At 39.0% G+C, this 24099-nt stretch overlaps 1 protein-coding gene and 1 non-coding gene across 2 annotated transcripts; both read right to left on the bottom strand.

Annotated features, from left to right (window-relative positions):
• Window positions 1-17729: 17729 nt before the first annotated feature.
• Window positions 17730-18665, bottom strand: Or6b1 (olfactory receptor family 6 subfamily B member 1). The gene is given in 1 exon segment (NM_001000848.1): window positions 17730-18665. A coding segment is annotated over 1 exon segment (936 nt).
• A 4960-nt stretch (window positions 18666-23625) lies between these two features.
• On the bottom strand, window positions 23626-23731 carry LOC120102605 (U6 spliceosomal RNA). Its single transcript, XR_015687293.1, has one exon. It is a non-coding gene; the product is annotated as a U6 spliceosomal RNA (small nuclear RNA).
• Window positions 23732-24099: the final 368 nt, after the last annotated feature.

The following is a 24099-nucleotide window of genomic DNA, read 5'->3' as shown; positions in this document are numbered from 1 at the left end:
CTGCAGACGCCCACCATGTCCTCAAATCAATCAAGGGAGGGAACACAAGTTCCTTCTAAAAAACTTCAAATTCCTATCACGATTCTTATTTGTGTTTCTTCTTATTTTTTTGGTGCAAAACTTTGACACAATCTATTTTTCTTTTACCACAAAATGCATAAATACAGGCAAACTATAGGGATTATGTTGCACTGTAGATAACTAGAACTTACTTATCTTATAAAACTGAAACTTTATGTTGAAAGAACGGCAAGACCCCCACTGCTCATTTCTTCTCACAGCCACTATTCTGGAGTTGGACTATGTATACCTTAAGAGATGGTATCACTGATCTATCCATATGTCCAGACTCAACAAAATGACTGCCTTGGTTGTCATTTTAAATATAATTTGCACTTTAAGAACAAAGATAATCACATAGCTGTTCTAATTTTGAAATCATACATACTTACTAATAAATCATAAAGAATATTCTTTAAAAAGTTTTGTGGAGAAATATTTAACAAACATATGATGGCTGTTTGCTCTGTACATAACAAAATTATTGTCATCTGAGACAAAGTAGTATCATTCATGAGTTAGTCTAATTGGTGAGCATAGATATAAATGGGAAGATGTGAAACATTGTTTCAAAAATCATACTATAGTCGAAAAAGATCCTGAGGGCACAGTGTTATTTTTGGCTGAAGAATTAGCTGAGATATTATAAGAATTGGGGTACTTTAGATAAGTTTGGGGCCCAGTTCAATTTATATTATATAAGAAGAACATGTTGAAATGGGTTGAATGTCCAAGTCTTTTGATTTCAGTCAGTAGATGATGGTGCAATTGTAGACTTTTCCACACACTCTCGTGAGCCGAGTCTTCATCTACACAGTTATGACTGCTGGACTTGAGGCTCTTTGGCAAGAGTGAGAGGTAAGCCACGGGGCTGCAGGTTAAAGGAATGTGCCAGTACACACATCCCCAAGAGAGTCACTAAAAGCTTAAAGATAGGTGAGGAAATCAGGGAAGTCTACGAGGCCTCAAAGGCCATAGGGAAGGGAACTAATGAAGAAGCAAGGAAGCCATGAACAACTGGAGTCCACTATGATTGTGTGAGTGGCAGCAGACACAAACAAAATTCTTGCTTACCTTGAGATATAGAACCTGATGTCTGGGCTTTCCTCTTTACACAAACCCAGGCTGCATTTTCTGACAGGACAGAGAACATCACATTCTTTGTGGGTTTAGAAATGAATTCCATCTGTTAAGCCAGTGTTAGGACGGTGGGACAATCTAAAATAAATCAGTCACCAGTGCGACACTGTGGTGTTTAGTACAGACCTGGGGGATCTTTCTGTGGTATGTTTCTAAAGGAAACATTGCAGAACACTCAAAATAGTGATGGAGAAATACCCAGGCTGGCTTGAGATATATATTTCCAAACAAAAATGGCTACTGAGGGCTCAATTAGTAAAGCGTTTGTTCTGTATGCCTACAAAACTGAGAGCAAATCCCAAACATTCACTAAAAAATAATCCAGGTGCGATGGCCTACTCCTGTAATCCCAGGGTTGGAAACAGAAATTGGTGGCTGGTTTGCTGAAACTCACTGACTCTCCAGGAGGGCAGAATTCATAAAATAGAGAGAAGCTGAAAAAGACATTTGGTATCTAATTCTGACCTTCACAAGAATCCATAAACATATGAAGCACACTTACACAATATACTATGACATGTGCACCCACATGGAGGGTATTGACCAAATGTTAAGAATTGTTTTTATAGTTTTGGTAGTTGCCTTAAACTGTTCTCAGCATAGTGCTCCACTGTTACCATTACAGTTTGAATGTGAACGCTCCCCAGACGTTTAGATACTTGAGTACTGAGTCCCCAGTTAGTAGAACTATTTAGATAGGTATAGCATTATAGAGGAGTTTTAATCCAGCAACGTGACTACTCTGGCTGAAATACAGAAATGTCTTTTACTTCAGGAGATAGAGGCAAGGAGATGTCTGAGATCAAGGCCAGCCTGGTACAGAGCAAGTCCTAGATACAGAAAAGAATAGTCCAGGTGTGGTGGTACATGTTTTTAGTCCCAGCACTCACAAGTCAATTCTGTTCTATTCATGCAGTTCAGTGAAGGTCAGCAGAGGCAGTTTTTTTTTTTCATTAACTTGAGTATTTCTTATATACATTTCGAGTGTTATTCCCTTTCCCAGTTTCCAGGCAAACATTCCCCTCCCCCCTCCCCTTCCTTATGGGTGTTCCCCTCCCAACCCTACCCCCATTGCCGCCCTCCCCCCAACAGTCTAGTTCACTGGGGTTCAGTCTTAGCAGGATCCAGGGCTTCCCCTTCCCCTGGTGCTCTTACTAGGATATTCATTGCTATCTATGAGGTCAGAGTCCAGGGTCACTCCATGTATAGTCTTTAGGTAGTGGCTTAGTCCCCGGAAGCTCTGGTTGCTTGGCATTGTTGTTCATAAGGGGTCTCGAGCCCCTTCAAGCTCTTCCAGTTCTTTCTCTGATTCCTTCAACGGGGGTCCTATTCCCAGTTCAGTGGTTTGCTGCTGGCATTCGCCTCTGTGTTTGCTATATTCTGGCTGTGTCTCTCAGGAGCGATCTACATCCGGCTCCTGTCGGCCTGCACTTCTTTGCTTCATCCATCTTGTCTAATTGGATGGCTGTATATGTATGGGCTACATGTTGGGCAGGCTCTGAATGGGTGTTCCTTCTGTGTCTGTTTTAATCTTTGCCTCTCTATTCCCTACCAAGGGTATTCTTGTTCCCCTTTTAAAGAAGGAGTGAAACATTCACATTTTGATTATCCGTCTTGAGTTTCATTTGTTCTAGGCATCTAGGGTAATTCAAGCATTTGGGCTAATAGCCACTTATCAATGAGTGCATAACATGTGTGTTTTTCTGTGATTGGGTTACCTCACTCAGGATGATATTTTCCAGTTCCAACCATTTGCCTATGAATTTCATAAAGGCGTTGCTTTTGATAGCTGAGTAGTATTCCATTGTGTAGATGTACCACATTTTCTGTATCCATTCCTCTGTTGAAGGGCATCTGGGTTCTTTCCAGCTTCTGGCTATTATAAATAAAGCTGCTATGAACATAGTGGAGCACGTGTCTTTTTTATATGTTGTGGCATCTTTTGGGTATATGCCCAAGAGAGGTATAGCTGGATCCTCAGGCAGTTCAATGTCCAATTTTCTGAGGAACCTCCAGACTGATTTCCAGAATGGTTTTACCAGTCTGCAATCCCACCAACAATGGAGGAGTGTTCCTCTTTCTCCACATCAGAGGCAGTTTTTTATGGGACAGTTTACAGACAGGTGGCAGAGAGAACAAGCTAGACACAGGTGACGACAGAATGAGTCAGAGAATGACAAGAAACCAGAAGATTAGAACAGATTGCCAACATTAGTTTGAGGGCAAGCAGATGAATCCAGTCAGAAGCTGAGAGGAGCCAGCTTGACTCAGTCAGCTTGGGGAGGAGTTTGGGCCGGAACAGCTGAGTTGAACCAGCCAGCCACGGTTCAGGAGGAGCTAGAGAGGGTGAGCTTATTTTGGCGAATATAAGTTACTTTTACATAGGATACATGGCCTTGTTGAAGGAAGTATGCCATTGAAGGCAGGCTTTGAGAGTTTAAAATTCATGCCATTACAAGTTCTTTCTCTGCCTTGTGTGTGACATTCCATGTGGGAACCTTCAGCTTCCCACTCCTGCCACCACGCCTTTGCTCCTCAGTACCTTTGATCCACCACCATGGAGTCTAAACTTCTGGAATTTCAAGCCCAAATATACTCTTTCTTCTATATGTTGCCTTGACCAAATTGTTTTCTTTTTCTTTCACAGCAATACAAAAGAAACTAGATAGTTACCCTAACAAACTTTATAACTAGACAGGATGCTGTTCTAACCTAGGAGCATGGTCTCATAACTTGATGCTTCACAATTCTTAATATCAAGTGAATGGCAATTAGCTTCTTGTCCATCTAGGTTATCTATAAAAAGTCTTTTTACTTCAACTTTATATTTAGATGTAGTATTTTTACTTTACTTATGTGCTTACTGGTTGGGTCAGAAGTGGTTCAATGCAAGGATGTTCTAAGTGAATCTGGCATGGCAATTTGTAAAACAGCAAAAATTTATTGTGCATATTTCCCCACTAACCACTCTCCTAACTTGATATGAGATCCCTAGCACAATATTAGAAGAAGCAGATTCATGAGAGAGACATTTCTCAAATCCTGCTGCCTACTAATCCTGACTCTAATATTGGACCATCTATTCTCACCTCTTCATCCTTACTATAAATACCCTCATCACTCTTTTCATAAATGCACATGTACTCTTCACATGAATATATTTTTATGTGATTCCATAGCACATCATTTTTGTAATTATTTATTTACAAGCCATTGATCACTCAATAATGTATGACACTTTCTATGTAATTTTTATCAGAAATACTTCGCATCACTTTCCTCAGCCCTCAGGTGGATACTAGATTTTATTCCACCATTCTTCATTTTTCAACACTCTGTCTCATTCACCTTCTAACTTGTCATAATAAGCATCTCATCAGCTATTTTTACAATATATTACAATATGTGTAATATTTAGTGTAAATATTTACATTGAAAGATCATCTTAAGCTTTAATATACTTCCAGTATTATTAGTGTTTCTCATGGACCATGCCCCTCCAGTCCTGACTGTGACATAAATTTATATAGCAAGATATATTTTTTAAACAGTATCAAAGTTTCAAAGCCTCTGTTGTTCTATTTCCATTCTATGCTTTTCATGACTTTCCTTTCTTCTTTAGACTCCAGAGTAAAATGTAGAACCAGTTTTCCACCCACCGAGCTGAGAGCAGGGGTGGTTAATAGCCTAGCGACCTCCATACTACTTGGGCGGCCAGGTCTCTGACTCTTATCTTGAACCTAATTGTCTGGGTTAATCTATAGTTCTATTCCCCTCTAGACCCTTACCGTGAGCATTGTATACCCTTAAGCCTGCCTTTTCAGTTAATCTCCAGACTCCATCTTCTTAGAATATGTCACTTGTGCTTTACAAGAGTTTCAATGTAATCATGCCTTAAGCTTTGTTGTACACGAGATTGAGTTAACTTTCCTCAGAAAACCTTTTTTGCAAATTGTGCTGTGCCTAAAATAAACTACCTGGTGTCAGCCTCTAGAATTTTGACATAACATAGCTACTGAGTCTTGTTGAAGTGGATTTTCTTCTTTCTTCTTGTAGAATCGACATTCTACTGGCCATGGTGTTTGCAGAAATCCCTAAAGCCCTTGTCTTGTCATTGATTCTCTATTTGTTCTATCTCTTCATACTGTCCAAATCTAGTCTCTGTCTTAGTTAATGTTTTAATGCTGTGAACAGACACCAGGACCAAGGCAACTCATAAGGACAACATTTAACTGGGGCTGGCTTACAGGTTCGGAGGTTCAGTTCATTATCATCAAAGTAGGAGCATGGCAGTGTCTAGGCAGGCATAACACAGGAGGAGCTGAGAGTTCAACATCTTATTCTGCAGGCAAACAGGAGAAGACTGGCTTCTAGGCAGATGAGATGAGGGTCTTAAGGCCCACACCCACAGTGACACAGTTCCTTCAACAATGCCACACCTACTAAAACAAGGCCATACCTACTACAACAAGGACACACCTCCAAAAAGTGCCACTCCATGGGTCAAGCATATTCAAACTACCACACATGGTTAGGAGGCTCACTCCTATTATCTTCATATCTTGGGTTCTTTAGCTTCCCAGCTTTTAGATGATTTTGACCAGTGGAGATGAAAGGAAGAAAGTGGTCGACAGGGGAAGTAAGTAGAGAAGATGCCAAGATTTTTTTCTAATCCTTGTTATACTTCATGACTATGGACCACACTACTCTGTCTCCTACCCACTTTGAGAGGCATAGTTCCCTTTGCTTATCCTGATACTTTGCTCTAGGGATACTAATTGTATATCCATCTTGCTGGTTCCTGGAACCTTCATAATCTGTACTTGTTCCTGTCTGTTCCACACCTCTTAATGTAGCTTTCACTAAAACTCTAATGAAAATGAATTTTCACTGGAGAAATCATGTGCATTTTCATAGACAGAAGGCAGGTGCTTACCTGGCTCAAGCTTTAGACATAATTGAGGCTGTAAGGAATTATGTGATGAACATCAAGACCCCCCAATGTTGAAGAGAGGGCAAATAGAAGATAGGTTAAGAGGCTGGAGTTCAGCCAAGAGAGTTTGAATAAGGAGGGTGGATTTTGACAGAAAAAAATATATAGAAGAAGGAAACACAGAACAGGATAAAGGAAACCCATGGAGTTTCCTACTCATGAAAATAACGTATATAATGAATTACCTTGTTTGATGCACAAGAGTGAAGCCAGCCAGATTTCATGCTACTAACCTGACACTATAATCTTAATGAGCAAAGTAATGCACCCATGTCAACCAAGCTCTCTAGATATCTGGGACTATATATTTTTCTTATTATTTTAGCCAATTTAAGCTGGGATTTATATTTCAGTACCTACTCTTGTATCAGAAACGGGTGTAGCTATAAGATAAGAATGGGAAATTGGCTACAAACAGGATGATGACCAGTGAGAGCATGTCTTTCTCAGACAAAATGACAATAATGATATTTCCACCCGGTTTAAATCCCTTTTGTACTGTGGTATTTACCTAGCTTGCTAGAGATAAGGTAGACAAGTAAATAAATGAGATAAAAAGATTTCCAATCATCTTGGTATATTGCTACTTTCACAAGTTCAATGAGAAAGATGTATTTAGACTGGATCTGAGCACAGAGATGCAAGTAGATATTTTAGGATCTTTTAATAGCATTTTTGCCTTGATAGCAGATAAAGGTATGGGTTTCATTGGTGAAGCACACCTTAAATCCAATCACAAGGTGGTTGATTTCTTCCATTGCATTAATGGCACTATTGCACCAATGGCCATGTCTTGCAAAGTCTATACTTGTTCTAGTAATCAGCATTCACATATGGGTAAGACTGTTGCTTGCTTTTTATCTACCATGCCATGCATAGTATCTCCCAGCACTGTAAAGTCTATCCAACAAGACTTCCAGGAGTGTATGGATTCTATTTCTCATGTTTTTTGACAAAAGTATGTAGTATCATCAGCAGTATGGTCTTATTTTCAAATTCTATTTAATAAGACAGAGCCGTTGCCAACAGACACATGATGGTAGAGGAAGAGTCAATTTACTTTAAGGATATGTCTCGTAATAGGTTGGCTCTACTCCAGTGAAAGGCCATATTTCCAAAGGTATATGAGCTGAACAAATTGGACTTGATAAAAAAAATTACAAACAGAATACCAAAGTTGGTTAGGAAAGGAAATGTGGTGGAACTGAAAGAAGTTGGAGCAGAGTGAATGTGATGAAAATATATTGTATGAAGTTCTCAAAGGACTCTCTATTTCTTACAAAATTCACTATGTAAACCAGGGTAGCCTTGACCTCACAGAGATCTACTTGCCCAAGTGCTGGAACAAAAGGCATGTGGCACCATGCCCATTAAATGTGTATTTTTAAAAAAAAATCTTATTTTATGTTTCCTTTAGTCCTGAATTTGAGTTTTCAGAGATTTGAATTAAACCAGAAAAAAGAAAGTGTGAGACTTTGATTCTGGATAAAATGAATTTTAGTCAGAGAGATTTTGATATACTTGCTGCCCCTACAGAATGTTAATACTCCTATTGTGTGGAGGTGCATTTCCACACTGTATAATCTAGTGGGCAACTTCATGTTATTTTTATTCTCATGAAAGCATTATTTCAACTTATTTCAGGGTGGCAGCAATTGAATTAGAATTGAATTAGAAGTATAAAACATACAAAGAGAAATAGAAAGCAAACAACGCCCATTTTCAGTTCACACTGAAGTATTTGTACCCAACTTCATACTCAAGTATTTTGCTTTTAGTACACACTCACATTAATTAAATCAAAGAGAAAAATAGTGTCCACTAAACTTCTGGGAAAGTTAAATTGATAAATAAACCTTAGCCCAGTCAGGTCATAGCATGTTAGGGACTGAAAAACAATTAACAGAAGTAATTTTCTACCACACTGTAGCCCACTGCGTGACACAAAAGAAAAGAACTGTATTTAAATGTTCTTTCCTAGCTTGAAGGGGCTCAAGACCCCATATGTACAACAATGCCAAGCAACCAGAGCTTCCAGGGACTAAGCCACTACCTAAAGACTATACATGGACTGACCCTGGACTCTGACCTCATAGGTAGCAATGAATATCCTAGTAAGAGCACCAGTGGAAGGGGAAGCCCTGGGTCCTGCTAAGACTGAACCCCCAGTGAACTAGACTGTTGGGGGGAGGGCGGCAATGGGGGGAGGGTTGGGAAGGGAACACCCATAAGGAAGGGGAGGGGGGAGGGGGATGTTTGCCCGGATACCGGGAAAGGGAATAACACTCGAAATGTATATAAGAAATACTCAAGTTAATAAAAAAAATGTTCTTTCCTATTTACAATTGTTATTTTGCAAACACTGAAACCAGACAGAATGTCATGTGCCAGCCATGTAGATTTTCCACAATTCTTTTGGTGGCATAGAATCCTGATTGGCAAATTAACAATAGCTATAAGTAGTTATAATATTCTAATATGTATTGTTTGAATGGTGTGTGTGTGTGCATGTGCATGCGTGCCTGTGTGCGAGCGTGCGTGCGTGCGTGCGTGCGTGCGTGTGTGTGTGTGTGTGTGTGTGTGTGTGTGTGTGTATTGACCTGGGGAGGGGAGGCACTTTTGAAGAGCTTTGTGGTCACCCTTTACCTTGTGCCAGACCTTAGGGTTGGAGACGATGCTTCTCAGTTGCATGAATTAAATGCAATGAGTTAATTGGGGCTCCAAACTAGCAGCCGCCAGAAGGCAGTAGTGAATTGGCAAAGGCAAGATGATTGTAGTTAATGTAATAGGTAGCAAAGACAAAGTCGTGTCCACAATGGCCTAACCCATAATGGAAAGTACAGTCAAGGTGAATTTTACTCATATGGACCTATGGTACTGATTAAGCCAGTGGTTACAAACTTTTAATATAGTTCATTATGTTGGGGTAATGCCCCAACCATAAAATTATTTTTGTTGGTACTTCATAACTATAATTTTGCTAGTTATGAATTGTAATATGAATATCTATATTTTCCAGTGCTCTTAGACAACCCCTTTGAAAGGGTCAGTCAGTCCCCAAAGTGGTCACAATCCACATGTTGAGAACCACTGGATTAAGCAATCATGTTGTTTCTGGGTATAAAATAGATAAGATGCCTACTGACTTTTCATTTGATCTGTATGAGTGGAAAAATTCTCAAACAATGAAAGGCTTCATTGGATCTTAGCAAAAAGGAATATTGGCCTGTGAACAAATGTCCAGACTTGAGCCAGTTTGTAGACCTAGACCTCCTTGAAAGAAGGGATATCCAGGCTTCTTTAAGAAAGAACCTGGCTAAATCGCTAAGAGTTTTACTTAGGTAGGCAGCTAGTTATCTAACAAATGCCTTTTTCTTCATTGCCTGTGCATAAAGACCACCAGAGGCAATTTGCTTTTGGTTGTCAAGGCCTGCAGTTTTACTGCAAAAATATATCAACTCTCCAGCCCTGTGTCATAACTTAATTAAAAAGGCTCTTAATCATGCATATATTCTATAAAATGTGATATTGTTTCACTATATTCCTGATATTTTGCTAATTGAACCAAGTGATCAGGGGGTAACAACTTAGGACTTGTTGGTAACACATGTGCATATCAGAAGATGGAAAATAAATTAACCCAAAATTCAAAGGCTTTCTACTTTAACAAAATGCTTAAAAATCCAATGGTATGGATTCGCTTTTCCTGCATGTAATATTTCTGCCAAAACCACCATCCATAGACTTATAGGATGCCTTATCCACTGTCATGTTAGCCCACACAGTATTGCTTCTGACCAAGGAATTCACTTCACAAACAGAGAAGTTTGCCAGTGGGTTCAGATTGTCTAATCCACTGGTTTTGCCATTTTTCCTACCACCTTGAAACAGCTTGTCTAATAGAAAGGTAATATGCCCATTTGAAGAGACAGTTATAGTACCAATTAGGTGGTATATGCTTTGAATCAATATCCAGTATATGGTATAATTTCTCCTATAACCAGGATCCCTGGGTCCAGGCATCCCGAGATGGAACGGGGTTAGTTTCACACACAATAACCCCTAGTTTCCAAGTCCTGCTTGGCCATGTATGAGGGACAGTATGACATGGTTCCTGCCCCTGGAACAGAGTCAGAAGTGTGTAGGCCTCCAGGAGTGAAGTGATGATGGTTGCTATGGGTGTAAGGCTTGTTTGTATAATAATATGCATATTTTCATGTTCCTCCTTTGGGGAATGTCCTCTCTGCCAGGGTCAATGACTCCATGATAATTAGAAACAGCATGAGTCGGGGAGGTGAGGGTGTATCTAATGTCTCAGCAAAATGTTAGAATGCTGTGACCATCAGGACAGCCCTTAAGGCTGTGGGAAAGAACTCTTAAAATGTAAGTTCAAAATGTATACTTTCTCAACTATGCAAAATTTAAGGATACAATGTCAAGTGTATAAGGAGCTTCACAGATCTAAAGGAACAGAAGCAGCTGCACTATGAGCCAACTTGTCAGAAAGATTCTAAGTAAGGAGATAAAGAGATTTAGGGAATGGCGATTGCAGGGCAAGATCCCAGCCAGTTAATGTTTTTGTTTATTTGTTTGTGTATACTTAGAAAATCAGGCAGATCCTGAGTTCAAGGTCAGCATGGAACAGAGGGAGTTTAGGTCCAGGCCCAGATGTGATAAGAATAAAATTTTCAGGGCATAGTCTCACCCAGCTATTTTATTGTCTGTGCTTGCGCTTGCTGTCTCTTTCTAAGAATCAAGCAGTTGTGCTGATTCATGGAATAATCAAAAGGGACTATGGGAGGTAACAACTGAATTGATATGTAAATGGAAGACTGGATTTTGATCAACAAGAGATGAGCTATTCAGAGTTTTTAGAATTGCAAAAAGGAGCTATCTCATGCAGAAAGCTGTGTATAGATCTCCAAGAAAGCAGAACAGTGAGAGAGCATTCTGTCTTGAACATAGCATTGGCCATCAGCTTTGATCCACGATTTGAACTCAGGCCATTTGTTTTGCCACTCTCAAGCATCCTTTCCTCAAAACCCCTCTCTAAGCTGAGGCTGGTCCTTGTCACCTAGAGACTCACTAGGAAATATTTTGCTTTATGTTTCTGTAAACTTACGTTCATCTGGCCTAGAGGTTTTGGTTCTAGAGAAAAGGGTAGTGTTCTTGCCAGGAGCCACAATAAACAACCTATTGAATTGGAAGCTCAAAATTTCCCTGGCCACTTTGGGTTTTGATGCCCTTAAACCAATAGGCTAAGAAAGAAGTAAGTGTTAGGAGGGGTGATTGATCTAGATTATTATTGAGGAGAAATTACATTTCTTCTCCACATTGGTGGTAAGAAATACTCTATTTGGAGTGCTGAAAATATGAAAGATATTTCAGGCCATCTCCTGATCATACCATGTCCTGTGATTAAACTAACTGGGAATCTACAACACCCTTATTCAGGCAGGGTGACAGAGGGCACAGACCCATCAGGAATGAAGGCATAGGTCACTCCTCCTGGAAAAAAGACAAGTCCTAATGAGGTGTTTGCTGAGGATGCAGCTAAATACAAAATGCACAGTAGACGAATTTAGTTATATATACCAGCTAAGGCCACATGACCAGTTGTATAAGTGAAGATTATAATTGATATGTTTCTGTCATATTATGATAAGAGTGTGCAGATATTTTTGCTTTCTTTCCTCAACTTCTTTATCATGAAATGTAACATTAATTAAGAGAATATCAATGGTTATCATATTTAAATTTGAGACACTAAATTGCTACATAGTTTAATTATAATGCATATTTGGTGGTACAAGGGACAGTTATGTTATCATGTTAGGATAATAGTGTCATGACTATTATTTTATTTGGAAATTAAGCATGACACAAGGAGATATGATTGTGTGTCAAATGGACAAGAGTGAATTTTCGATGGCTATTCTTGGTTGTCAACTTGACTACATCTGGAATTAATTAAAACCAAAATGGGCTGGCCACATTTGTGAAGGACTTTTTTTCTTCATTGAATCATTTGAAATGGGAAGACTCATTTCCAATTGAGAGCTCTGAGGTAGAGAGATCTACCATTAATCAGGATCTTTTGAGCTGTGAAAAGATACCTTTCAATTTGGCTATATTTTCTGCTGGAAATTGTGTGTGTGTGTGTGTGTGTGTGTGTGTGTGTGTGTGTTTGTGTATATGTGTATGTGTTTGCATGTGTGTGTTTGTGTTTGTATGTGTATGTATGTGAATATGTGTATGTGTGTGTGTACTTATATTTATATATGACTTGGAAGAAGGAAGCTTTTGCTCTTTTCAGGCTTTCTCTTGCATTGCTAACTAGTCTGTTTCTTCATTGGCATAAGAGCCTACTTCAGGATTCTGGCATGTACTGAAGACCAATTGAGACATCTAGCCTTGAGGACTGAACAACTAGTGGACTCTTAGACCTTTCATTGGTAGACAGCCTATAAGAGGTAGGTAACTAGACCATAGCCTGTAGGCTGTTCTAATAAATTCTCTTTATGTATGTGTATGTGTATGTGTATGTGCATGTGCATGTGCATGTGCATGTGCATGTATTATATATTTATTCTGTAAGTTCTGTTTCTTTAAAGAACCTTAACACACCCTCCAACACACCCTCCAACCTTCCTTCCCTGAACTCATACCATTACCCCAGCCTCCAGAATCAGCAGGCATTCCCTGGGACCCTCAGGCTACTTTGGCCAGGGAAGCAAGTAGAGTAAATGTAGATATTCACATCTCCCTGAACCTAATTCTCATGCATTATCCATAGCTCTGTGGCATACTACCAGTGTGGCTTCACCTCCCTCACTCCATCCATTTCCAATGGATCACACAGATCTTTCCATCCAAATTTCCTTTCCTTTACTCATTACTTTATCCCAGTCCTCAACTTCAGTAGACATTTCCTGGAAACCTGTGGGTCAGTTCAGCCAGGAAAGCAGCTAGCCTAACTTTGGAGGTCAATCTTTCCCTCCTCTCTAAATCCAATACCCCATTTTTACCCCCAAATCTGTAGCAGGCCACCTACTGCAGCCCTCAACCCCATTCCCATTTCCAGATGATTTCTCTGATCTTCTCATCCAACCTCTCTCCTAGTTTTATGCCTCTATCCCAGCCCCCAACTCCAGCAGGCATTCCCTATGAACTCACCACTCAACCTTCCAGAAAATCAAGTAGGACAGGAAGCATGTGGGCTAGTTTCGGATCTTTACTTGCCCTCCTCTCCACGAACCCAATTTCCAGTCCCATCCACTGCTCTGTAGAAGACTACCTGCTGTGGTCTCTTAGTGTTTACTCCCATTCCTAGTAGACAAAGCAGTTCCTGGTAGACCACTTGCTTTCCTTCTATCTGAGAACCACTGACTTAAATGAAGAGTAACTTAAAGCAATTCGACTAACATCAGGAACAAGAAACGATTGTTCACCATTTCCATACCTACTAAATATAGTACTTGTAGTCTTAAGCTAGAGAAGACAGACAACTGAAGGAGTTCAAAGAGGTACAAATTGGAAAGAAAGACGTCAATGTATCTTGATTTGAGGGGATGTAATATATATATATATGAACTAAGGCATTTAATGGAATATTTAGAAGATGTATCCTTGATGTCTTCTGTCCCGTCTGAATTACACATTCTTTGTAATTCCTCTTTTGCAGTGTTCCCTGAGCTCTGAGGGGGTTATTTAGTGGTGAAACCCCATTTAGGGCTGAATATTCCATTCAATTTGAATGGGGTTAACAAGAGTCTTAGTGCTTACCCTCTGGATAAGGTGACCACTGGACTTGTAGCACCTTTACCCAGTGCAAACTCACTCTAAGTAATAGTCTGGTATAAACGGGATTGTTGGGGAAGCTTGTGTTCTGTCATGGGCAGACAGGTGGATTAGAAGTCACATCGCAATAACATTTGATCTCAGAACTATTCTTTCTTTCAATGTCTGAAGCAGACCTTTCCACACACTCCTATGTCTCATTCTGACTAGCACAACTATCACTTTACCTATACTCTTAGAAACTCCATGTTGGGTTAGAATTAAATAGAAATCCAGCTGTCTACACAGTATGGATGCCTATGAAGTTCTAACTACATGAACACATAGGCATAATTACCTACAACTTGAGAAAACGGTGACATCATATTGACACCATTAATAACTATCAGAGCCATTGAAAGAGAAATTATATAGAAAACGGATCAGTGACCCATTTTCCTTCTAAGAAATCATAACATATTAGTCAGATTCAGAGGCCTGGCAGTAGATTAGTTTCTCCAAAGTTTCTTTGACCTTTTAATTATTCAGGCAATAAGTGAAAGAGTTATGGGCTGGAGTCACAGTGGCATTAAATATAGAAAAAGGTTGATGACATATATTACAGATATCTTATTGTATCAGAATTTACCTATTGAACTGCTAAGAGTTATAGTCTTTCTGTTGAGGCAAATTCATGTGTTATTCTGAACTATTCCCTCTAATTTCCTTCTCTACCCTCTTTTCACAAAGTAGTCAAGGGTGCAAGAACTCTCATTTGTTCTTTGCAACATAGTTTAATAAAATTTACACCCTCTCCAAAACCCACTCCATTATACCCTCTCCATTACTCAGACATGAAGGGAATCATAAGTAGACAGTCCCTTACATTTGCTGACTCCAAGATTGTGTCCATGGACATAAACAATCTGTAAAGAAGACTTGTAGACAGGTGAAAGAGCATATCTCTTCTTACTCATCTCTCCACATAAACCCCTATCAAGGAACATCTTTTTCAGATGTTAGACTATCCTAGGCACAGAGTAGTCAAAGCCTGTTGGATCATGCTAGCCGAGCCTCATAACCATTCTGTAAACCAAACAGAACAAGCATAGTTATTCCTGTTTTCCATATAAGGAATCAATGTTCCAGCAAGTATAAACAGTTCTTCGAAGGCTCCATGGTAAAATATACTATCTAAACTGAAAACTTAGATTATGGCCTTTGACTTTTATTGTTTTGTTCTGGCTTGGTTTCCTGATCTTGACAAAAATGGTTTGTTTATTTGTTTGCTTGCTTTGCCTATTTTTAAGGCATTTAATGGAATATTTAATATTTCCATTGGGCTATATCTTAAAAGATTGATTCATATGAATTATTCAGAAAATAATTCCTTTTATATATTTGGGTTTAAAATAAAAGACATCCATAATCACATTTTATTGACCAAGGAAATGAAATCCATTCAGAGGCACAAACTAAATCATTTCTATATGATCAGTGTGATGGTTTGAATATGCTTGGCCCAGGGAGTGGCACTATTAGGAGCTGTGGCCTTGTTGGAGTAGGTGTATCATGGTGGGTGTGGGCTTAAGCCCCTTACCCTAGCTACTTGGAAGTCAGTCTTCTACTATCAGCCTTCAGATGAAGATGTTAAACTCTCAGCTCCACCTGTACCATGCTTGCCTGAATGCTGCCATGCTCTTGCCACAAAGTCCCACTCCCTTAATCTGCTATCTCCTAGAACACAGGATTGGGCTCCCTTTCACTTCCTGGTGCCCCTTAAATATTTGAACCATATATGTTATTTTTTTTATTTCTAAACTTGCTCTGCTTCTTTACAATGCTCTTTACAAGTATTAATTAGAGAACAAAGTCTACAATGAGTGTTTCTAAGACTCCCTTTGTCAATGCCATTAACTTGAGTCTCAGGCAGACTCTTCAGACAAGGGTAGAAGTAGCCATATTCTTCACCAAAATATCACAGAAACAGTCTTAAGGCCACATATTAAAACTGTCCAGTGAAATCTCTTGGGATAGTTCTGCATAATTCAAATCACTTTCAGTAACTAAGTCTTTCATATTCCTACTAGGATGACCCATTAAGCCCCATTTAAATCATTCTTCTGCTTTCCAAATGCAAAGTCTCGAAATCTACATTCTTCCAAACAACAGCATGGCCAGGGCTAGCACAACAATGCCCCAGTCCCTGGTACCAACTTCTGCCTTAGGGTTTTATTTCTGTTAACAGATACCATGACCAAGGCAACTCTTATAAGGACAATATTTAATTGGGACTGGCTTACAGGTTCAGCAGTTCAGTCCATTATTGTCAAGGCAAGATGATATGAGCAGTTTTCTTTTGCACATTTTTTCCCTAAAGTGAAGTTTGTGTCTATTTCTCTTTGTTTCTTTCCTTTTCCACTTGTCCACTATATTTTATTAGTAGTCTCCTGTTGTAGACTTCATTATGCACTCAGTCTCTTTGCAATTAGCCTTTACTCCTTGCCAATGAAGAGGCGTGTTTTCCTTAGGGAGACTCATGTTCAGTTTAGGAAAGGAAAGCTCCAGAGTTCAGAATCAAGCAACCTGAGCTTTTGACCTTTGCTCTTTAATATTTAGGGGGAAAATACTATTTACAAACACACCAAATAAATGAATGAGCAAGTAATACTGCCTAAATGATTACTTTTAAAGTGATTCTTCTACTTAGGTTTAATGGATGTAATGAATATTCTTGTTTAAATTGCTCATGAAAAACCTAAATTCTGACCTTTACAGCCTTTATGTTGAATGTAGCTTAGAGCAGAACTCATTTCACTCTTGGCTAGACTGTGAAATAGAACAAATCTATAGAGTGAATCAGAAAGATTTTATATGGGAGGTCAGATAATGAGCTGAGGATGATGGTGGTGTGGAAGGAAAATCCTGTCATTTCTTAAAATTGTGTTGTGATGTGTATCTGTGTACACATGGTAAAAGGAAAAGACAGGAAAAGGAGGATGAATGAGAAAATACTTGGTTTACAAGACAAGAGATCTAATAAGATTAGTTAAGCTCGCATTAAGCTTATTTAAGATTTATTCATCATTTACTTCACATTAATCCATTAGAGAATATAAATAAATATTCTGAAGGGAAACATGGACTTCAAGAAAAAGCAAGTGCACAAATTTTATCAGACTAGAAGACATGATTATATAATGCACAAAATACTTAGAAATGCTTGCTCTTGCTAGCAGAAAGGGTGCTACTCAAGGACTGGTACTTACACCAGGAAGTTGGTGCCAAAGAAAGATTTCAGAAGGTTTTGAGGAATAGCCTTCTAGTATCTGCCACCAACACTGGTCTAAGCACATAGAAAATAAAATTGTTGAAGAAGTGGCTACTCCTGCCAGTCAGGTAAATGGGAGAGGAGGGACACCATGGGATCATTTAATCTCAGAACTGTTCATGCTTGCAGGACCAAATCAGGCCAAACCACATAGCACCATATCACATCTTCTTTAACTTAGCTATATATACTCTTATAAACTCCATGTTGGATTAGAGTCAAAGAGAATTATTTTTCTATAGATATATACATAAAATGTATGTCCTTAGCGAACAGGTCTCATGCACAAATACATACAAGTGCCAAGACTGGTGTGGGCATGGTGAAATCATATTAACACCATCAATCTTGATCTGGCGCATTGAAAGAGAGAGGACATAGGACAGAAGAGAAGGCAGTTTTTTCATTCCAATCACCCATAAGGGACTAGCCAGATTGGATGGCCTGACAATAGATCAATTTCTTTAGAGCTTCTTTGACCTCTCGGTTCCTTAGGCAGTAAATGAAAGGATTGAGGGCTGGAGTCACAATGGCATAGAAGATAGAAATAACTTTGTTCATGTTGAAGGCATGGATAGCTCGGGGTCGGGCATACATAAAAATAGTGGCTGAGTAGAAGATGGTAACCACCACGAGATGGGAAGCACAGGTGGAAAAGGCTTTCTGCTTTCCTGTTGGCATACGTAACACAGTGGCCAGAATGCATCCATATGATAAAGCAGTGATTGATAGTGGGAAGAGGAAGATGACCAGAGCCAAGACGAAGTCCACCAACTCGGCTATGGACATGTCTGTGCAGGAGAGATTAAGAACTGGAGAGATGTCACAGAAGAAGTGGTTGATGACATTGGGGCCACAGAAGCTGAGGCGAGAGATGAAGTAGATCTTTGCCAAAGAGATGCCAAAGCCAATGATCCAGGAACCAAGAGCCAGGCGGAAACAAAGCCCATGGCTCATGATAGTAGGGTAGTGCAATGGGAGGCAAATAGCCACATAACGGTCATAGGCCATCGCAGCTAGGAGAACGCATTCCGTACACATAAGTGCAATGAAGAAGTAAAGCTGTATCATACAGTGAGTGAAGGAGATGCTGTTACTCATAGACCAGAAACTGAATAGCAGCTTGGGCACAGTCACAGAGATGTACCAGGTCTCCAAGAAAGACAGGTTGGCAAGGAAGAAGTACATCGGCTTGTGTAGTGGCCGGTTCTGCTGCACCAGTAGGATGATGATCACGTTTTCAGCTACAGTCAGAATATAAGCCACAAGAAACATCAGGAACACAGCTGTTCTCATGCTCAGGCTCCCAGGAAACCCCACCAGAATGAACTTGGTGACCCGTGTCTGGTTCTCCACATCCATATCAAGCATATAGGACTTAGCTTTTCTGAGAGAAAAGAATCACTTGGTCAGAGTCCACAGTCTGGTAAACATCTTTTATCCTTGTCTTCTTTGAGTACTTATAGCAGTAACAGTTGCTTATTAATAGCATACTATAGGTTAGAATTCAGTGATTCTCAACCCATGAATCAAGATCCCTTTGGGTATCAAATATTAGATATCCTGCATATCAGGTATTTACATTAAAATTTATAACACTAGAAAATTTGTAGTTGTGAATTGCATGAAGTAATTTTGAGCTTGGAGCTGTATAGAAGACGTACTGTATTTGAGGGTGGCAGCATTAGGAAGGTTGAGAATCACTAGGTTAGATAAATGCCTAGGTCATAATAACATGCTCTAACTCAATATTCTGCAAAACATCTTTATTTATATACTACTGTTTCCATATTAATGATGTGGGATGATTAAGGATACTTCAATGCTCTCACTGACAGGAGTATAAGGATTATATTCAAGTCTAAGCCAAAAGCCATATGCTATCTAATATCCTCATGAATACTTCCTAAGTAAACTAGCAAAATCCACTTTGCATTACAGATGCCAGCTTCAAAAGGTACACTGGCCTTCCTGTGCTGTCATCTGCTCACAATTGTGGAAGTTCTTCCTGGTAACTTGTTGACTGTTACATGTCACTTGTTTCTTTTTTGCTACTATCAGCGGAAATGGAAAGGGCTTGTCGCCAGCTGAGGGTTACGAGATCAGGAAGCATAAGGAGAGTCAAGTTCCTCCTTGTGAGACTCGGGACTTCATTCCAATCCCAAGTTTTCCACAGAGTTGCTCTGCCCTTGAAACCATGCTCTCTCTGAAACCCATTTTCTTCTCTTGTTTTATGAATATTAATATGTTCAGTGGATGTCACTGTGGATTAAAATGAAATTAAAATCAAGCAAAGGATGCTTTATGTAAATGGAAGATGACTATAGGTGTGGAAGGGGCTCCTGCTGCATATTAAGGCAATAAAGATAAATCTAGATTGGTGTGTGTGTACGTGTGCTTGTGTCAGGGGGTAACTACTGTAATTTAAGTGAGTGGTGAGAAACAGAAAGGTGTGAGTGTGAGTGTGTGTGTGTGTGTGTGTGTGTGTGTGTGTGTAGAGTCAGTGGGCTTTCAGTTTCAGAGGATAAAGATAAGGTCTCTGGGAACTATAACTGGTTAAGCTAAAATAGAAATTCATTAGACTAATATTTAATGAAGATTAAAATTCAGAAAGTAACAACATATGATCTGAAATTGGATGTCCCTTTGACCTCAGAGGAGGTGACATTTAAGTAGAAGATTCTAATAAGACCATCTCTTTGAAGACCTTAGGTCAAAGAGACACAAGCTAAAATGAGAGCCCTGCTGCTAAACTATGGTGGCTGACAAAGGAGTTAGAAAGTCGTAGAAAGGTAGGTGTAACTGAGGAGATGAGACCCCAAAGAGATACACATGATTATGTCATGGGAAGATTTGTCTTTCAGAGTGAACTATATAAATGTTGTAACAAGCTTTAAGAGAAGATGCCAGTGACCTGAAGACTGATTTGATAGAAGTGAGTTTAAGGTCTATTTTAGAGTCTTTAACAGAAATAAATAGATTTGGATGTAGAAGATTTGGGGGGGGTTGAGATCAAGAAGAATTCTTAGACAGATATCACATAGATGTATTGTCATTTACTTCATAGGAAAATTTGGGGGTTTTCATACTCATTTTCTAAATAATCAAGGAAATGGAAATGAATAAGCATTTACTGTATTTGATGAACATCAGTGTTCCACTGTATACTATAAGAAGAAATCAGAGTGTATTCACTAGGTATCCAGGAAGTTTGCTTGCTACTGTTCATAAAATGTAGCATTTAATCCATAAAATAATGTTAATAAGATGCAGTTGGTCCAATTTCCCAGAAGAGACACTGTAGTTCAGACACATGAAGTAACAATTTCTAATTAAAGAGGGTTGTGGTCAGAATTATACCAAAGTCCAAGTCTGTCTGAGCCACGACATCAAGCACTGGGCTCTCTACCCACAAAAAATGTGAAATTTAAGTCTCAACACTACTTTTAAACATTTAAAATTTATATATCTATGAAATGTTCTCCAGTCTCACTGAAATTTTATTATAAGAACAGGCCATTGGCGAGGGAAAGAGTATACAAAACAAGAATACATTTCACCTCAAATACACACAACAGAACGAAACATACAGAGATGTTTGTCATCTGTGTCAGAGATAAAACAAGTACATAATTCATCCCAAGATCTATCAGACAGAAAATAGAGTATTGCAGACAAATGAATTAGAAGAAAAAAAGGCTTAGAGGTCAGAACAGCATAGCATAACAACTCAATGGCTGGGACATTCATGGCAATTGACAATTCATGGCAAGAGGGAAAAGGAGACTCCTTAGGATGTCAAACTCCACACATAGCAGTCAGGAGTCTAAGAGCCATCCTCAAGCAAAAACCACATAATGACTGAATGTTTGCCATGAGAATTATAATAAGCTTATATTTCACCCTGGTTGTTGATGTAAGAAGATATATTGGGTGGAATAAGGTTATCAAATGAGAACTTGATGGGCAAGGTGTAAGTCACAACTAGACATGGAGGCACACGGAAGAGCAGAATTACTAGCTAATGATTGATTGCTAAAGAAACGAACATATTCAGGACCATAAGCAATACCAAGATCTACCTACTTAGATAAGAACAAGAAGTATGTAGCAGAGGTATGGTGGTGATCACATAGGTATCTAAAGGTAGTGGTCATAATTGGCATATTTCGTTTGGACCCAACATCAGAAAATATCTCTCAAAAGCAGTAGACAAAGCCTATTACCTTTGTTTATTGTATAATTCTCTGCACATAGGTTTCAGAAAACGAGAATACCATTTTGTTCAATTGCTGGAATTACAGTGGATAGAAAGGAAAAACATGAAAGATCTATAGTTTAAATACCACCGTACCTAAGATTTGTTTAAGTATTATGGATATTGCAAGAGGGACCACTTACCTTGACTTAGCAGCCTCTGATGGGGTAGAATGTGAAAAACAATTCCTCACTGATTCTAAAATAGAAAGAAGTACAAAGGAAAGATTCAGGTATTGAGTAGATATGAGTAACCCACTTCCTAAACCTACAAGAAACCAATTGGCACAGATTACCCCACTGCTTTGCAGCAGATGGCCAGGGCTATATGAGAGGATGTCCCTGGACACTAAGACCACATTTATGTCCAGTGTGGCACCTAGCTGGATCTTCCAGCACTCTGGGACCAGAGCTCCCATTGCCTTCTGGTGAGTACTTTTCTGGACTGAGCACATCAAACTGAATGTCTTTGTTCATCTGAGGACTTTATACAGCATCAAGATCTTGGCATCTCTCCCAGGACTCAAGAGGAAAGAACATTGACAATGGCTGTCCAAGTCTCTTGTGGTATCTAAGGAAATTTGTGCCCACTGTGGCTATCTCATTCGTTTTGTGTGATATTGGATCCATGGGGAAAAATCATTTATGGTCATGTACTTTAGAAAGAACCATGTTTTATTTGTTCTTTGTTGAAAGCGTAAAAGGAAAGAGTGCATTGCATTTAAATATCTCCTTTAAGATGCTGAGCATTAAGCTTTTGGGAAACAGAATGACAGTATCTGTTGTCCTAGGGAGACTATGACTGCTGAAAGCTAGACTAGTATTCTGACAATTTAATATGGGCTTAAATGGAAGTCTTTGTTATCAGGTATGTCACAAGGTAATATCATAGAGTATGCTAATGAATTTATCATGATGGGTGACTGTCACCATCATCTGCAGGGTGTCACTTTACTAATATTTCATATGCTGAGACAAAATTACAATGTAATTTAGAACTTCTAAACAGCCCTCACAACAAAGAAAAGCTTACACATTCACTGTGATTTTATAAGACATGAAGTGAAAACACTGAAAGTCAGAAACAGTCCATTCTAGGGTGACACTCATTTATGGTTAATTAAGAGAACACCTTCCCATGAAGATTCATTCATAGGACTAAATTATAGAAAACAGATTATAAAATAGTAAAAATAATAAAGTTCTTCTTTTAAATAATCTCTGTCCCCAATTTACCTCTAAGTTCCAGAAATAACCAGATGTCACTTAAATGTATCATTTAACCATAATTTCCCATCATGAATTTAAACTATTTTGTTGTAGTGACTGTAAGTGGAAAATGACAGAATTTCTACCAAGCCATGGCTGCTTTAGTAGCATGAGCAGAATGCTGGGCAGGGCATGCTTCTCCTCCAGAAACAAGAAACATCTTTCCTATTGTGACAAGAGTCCATGAATTGCTATGACTACAATCTTCAAGCCATTTTTTATACAGATAACTTTAAATGGATCTGAAACATTTGTCAAATACAACTGGGTATATATAGTGGCACCCTGACATGCTGCCATCAAGAGGTGAAATAATAAAGTGTTCCTTGACCCATGAGATCTGCTATAAGGAAGCCAATGGAGGGGTTGGGGATTTAGCTCAGTGGTAGAGCACTTGCCTAGCAAGCGCAAGGCCCTGGGTTTGGTCCTCAGCTCCGGAAAAAAAAAAGGAAGCCAATGGAATTCACTACACAGATTCCTTAGGTTCTGAGGTCCATGGGTGTTTTCTATTTTTCAGAAACTTCTGTACTGTTATGACTGGGATCTTTTTATTCCTCTAATAATACGAGTATCATACAGTTCATTTGTCAAACAACTGGTGGACATGTGGTTCCATTTGGAACATATTTTCAAGATTTAGGCCTTTTGCAAATCTGCTGTAGACTTTTCTTGATATTGAACTAAGCCTGAAGGTCACATGAAGATGAACTCTTCGGATACCTTCAGGCCTTATTTGAGGAAGCGCTCAAACCTATACATATGTATGACCTTCCTAAGTACACATCAAAACTTTTTATTTTATTTTACATACTTCATGAATTTGCATGTAATACTTGCAAAGGGCCGTGCTAATCTTCTCTGTAGTATTCTGATTTTAGGATATGTACTGCCAAAGCAAGCATAACACTAAGTTTTTACAATTCCCAAATCCTCAGTGTATCTTCTTCCCCAACCACCTCCTTCTGACTATTTTTTTGGAGTGTTATTAGTTTAACTAAGAATAATTATAAAATTTGACAGTATTATGTGTATCTGGAGTTGCTTCCTTTTAAGTGCTGAATAATATTCCATTGTTTGGCTTTGGCCATGACCCAGTTTTTATTTATTATTATTACTATTATTATTATTAATTTTATTTATTTACATTTCAAATGTTATCCCCCTTTAAAGATTCCCCTCTCCAGCTTCCCTATCCCCCCATCCCCTGCCTCTATGAGGGTGCTCCCCCACTCAACCACCCATTCCCTAATATTCACGTACAACAATGCCA

This window comes from Rattus norvegicus, chromosome 4 (assembly GCF_021556685.1).
Source record: "Rattus norvegicus strain SHRSP/BbbUtx chromosome 4, alternate assembly SHRSP_T2T, whole genome shotgun sequence".
NCBI classification, from domain to species: Eukaryota; Metazoa; Chordata; class Mammalia; order Rodentia; family Muridae; genus Rattus; species Rattus norvegicus.
Note: the sequence above shows the minus strand (reverse complement) of the source record. Positions and strands in the feature narration are given on the sequence as shown.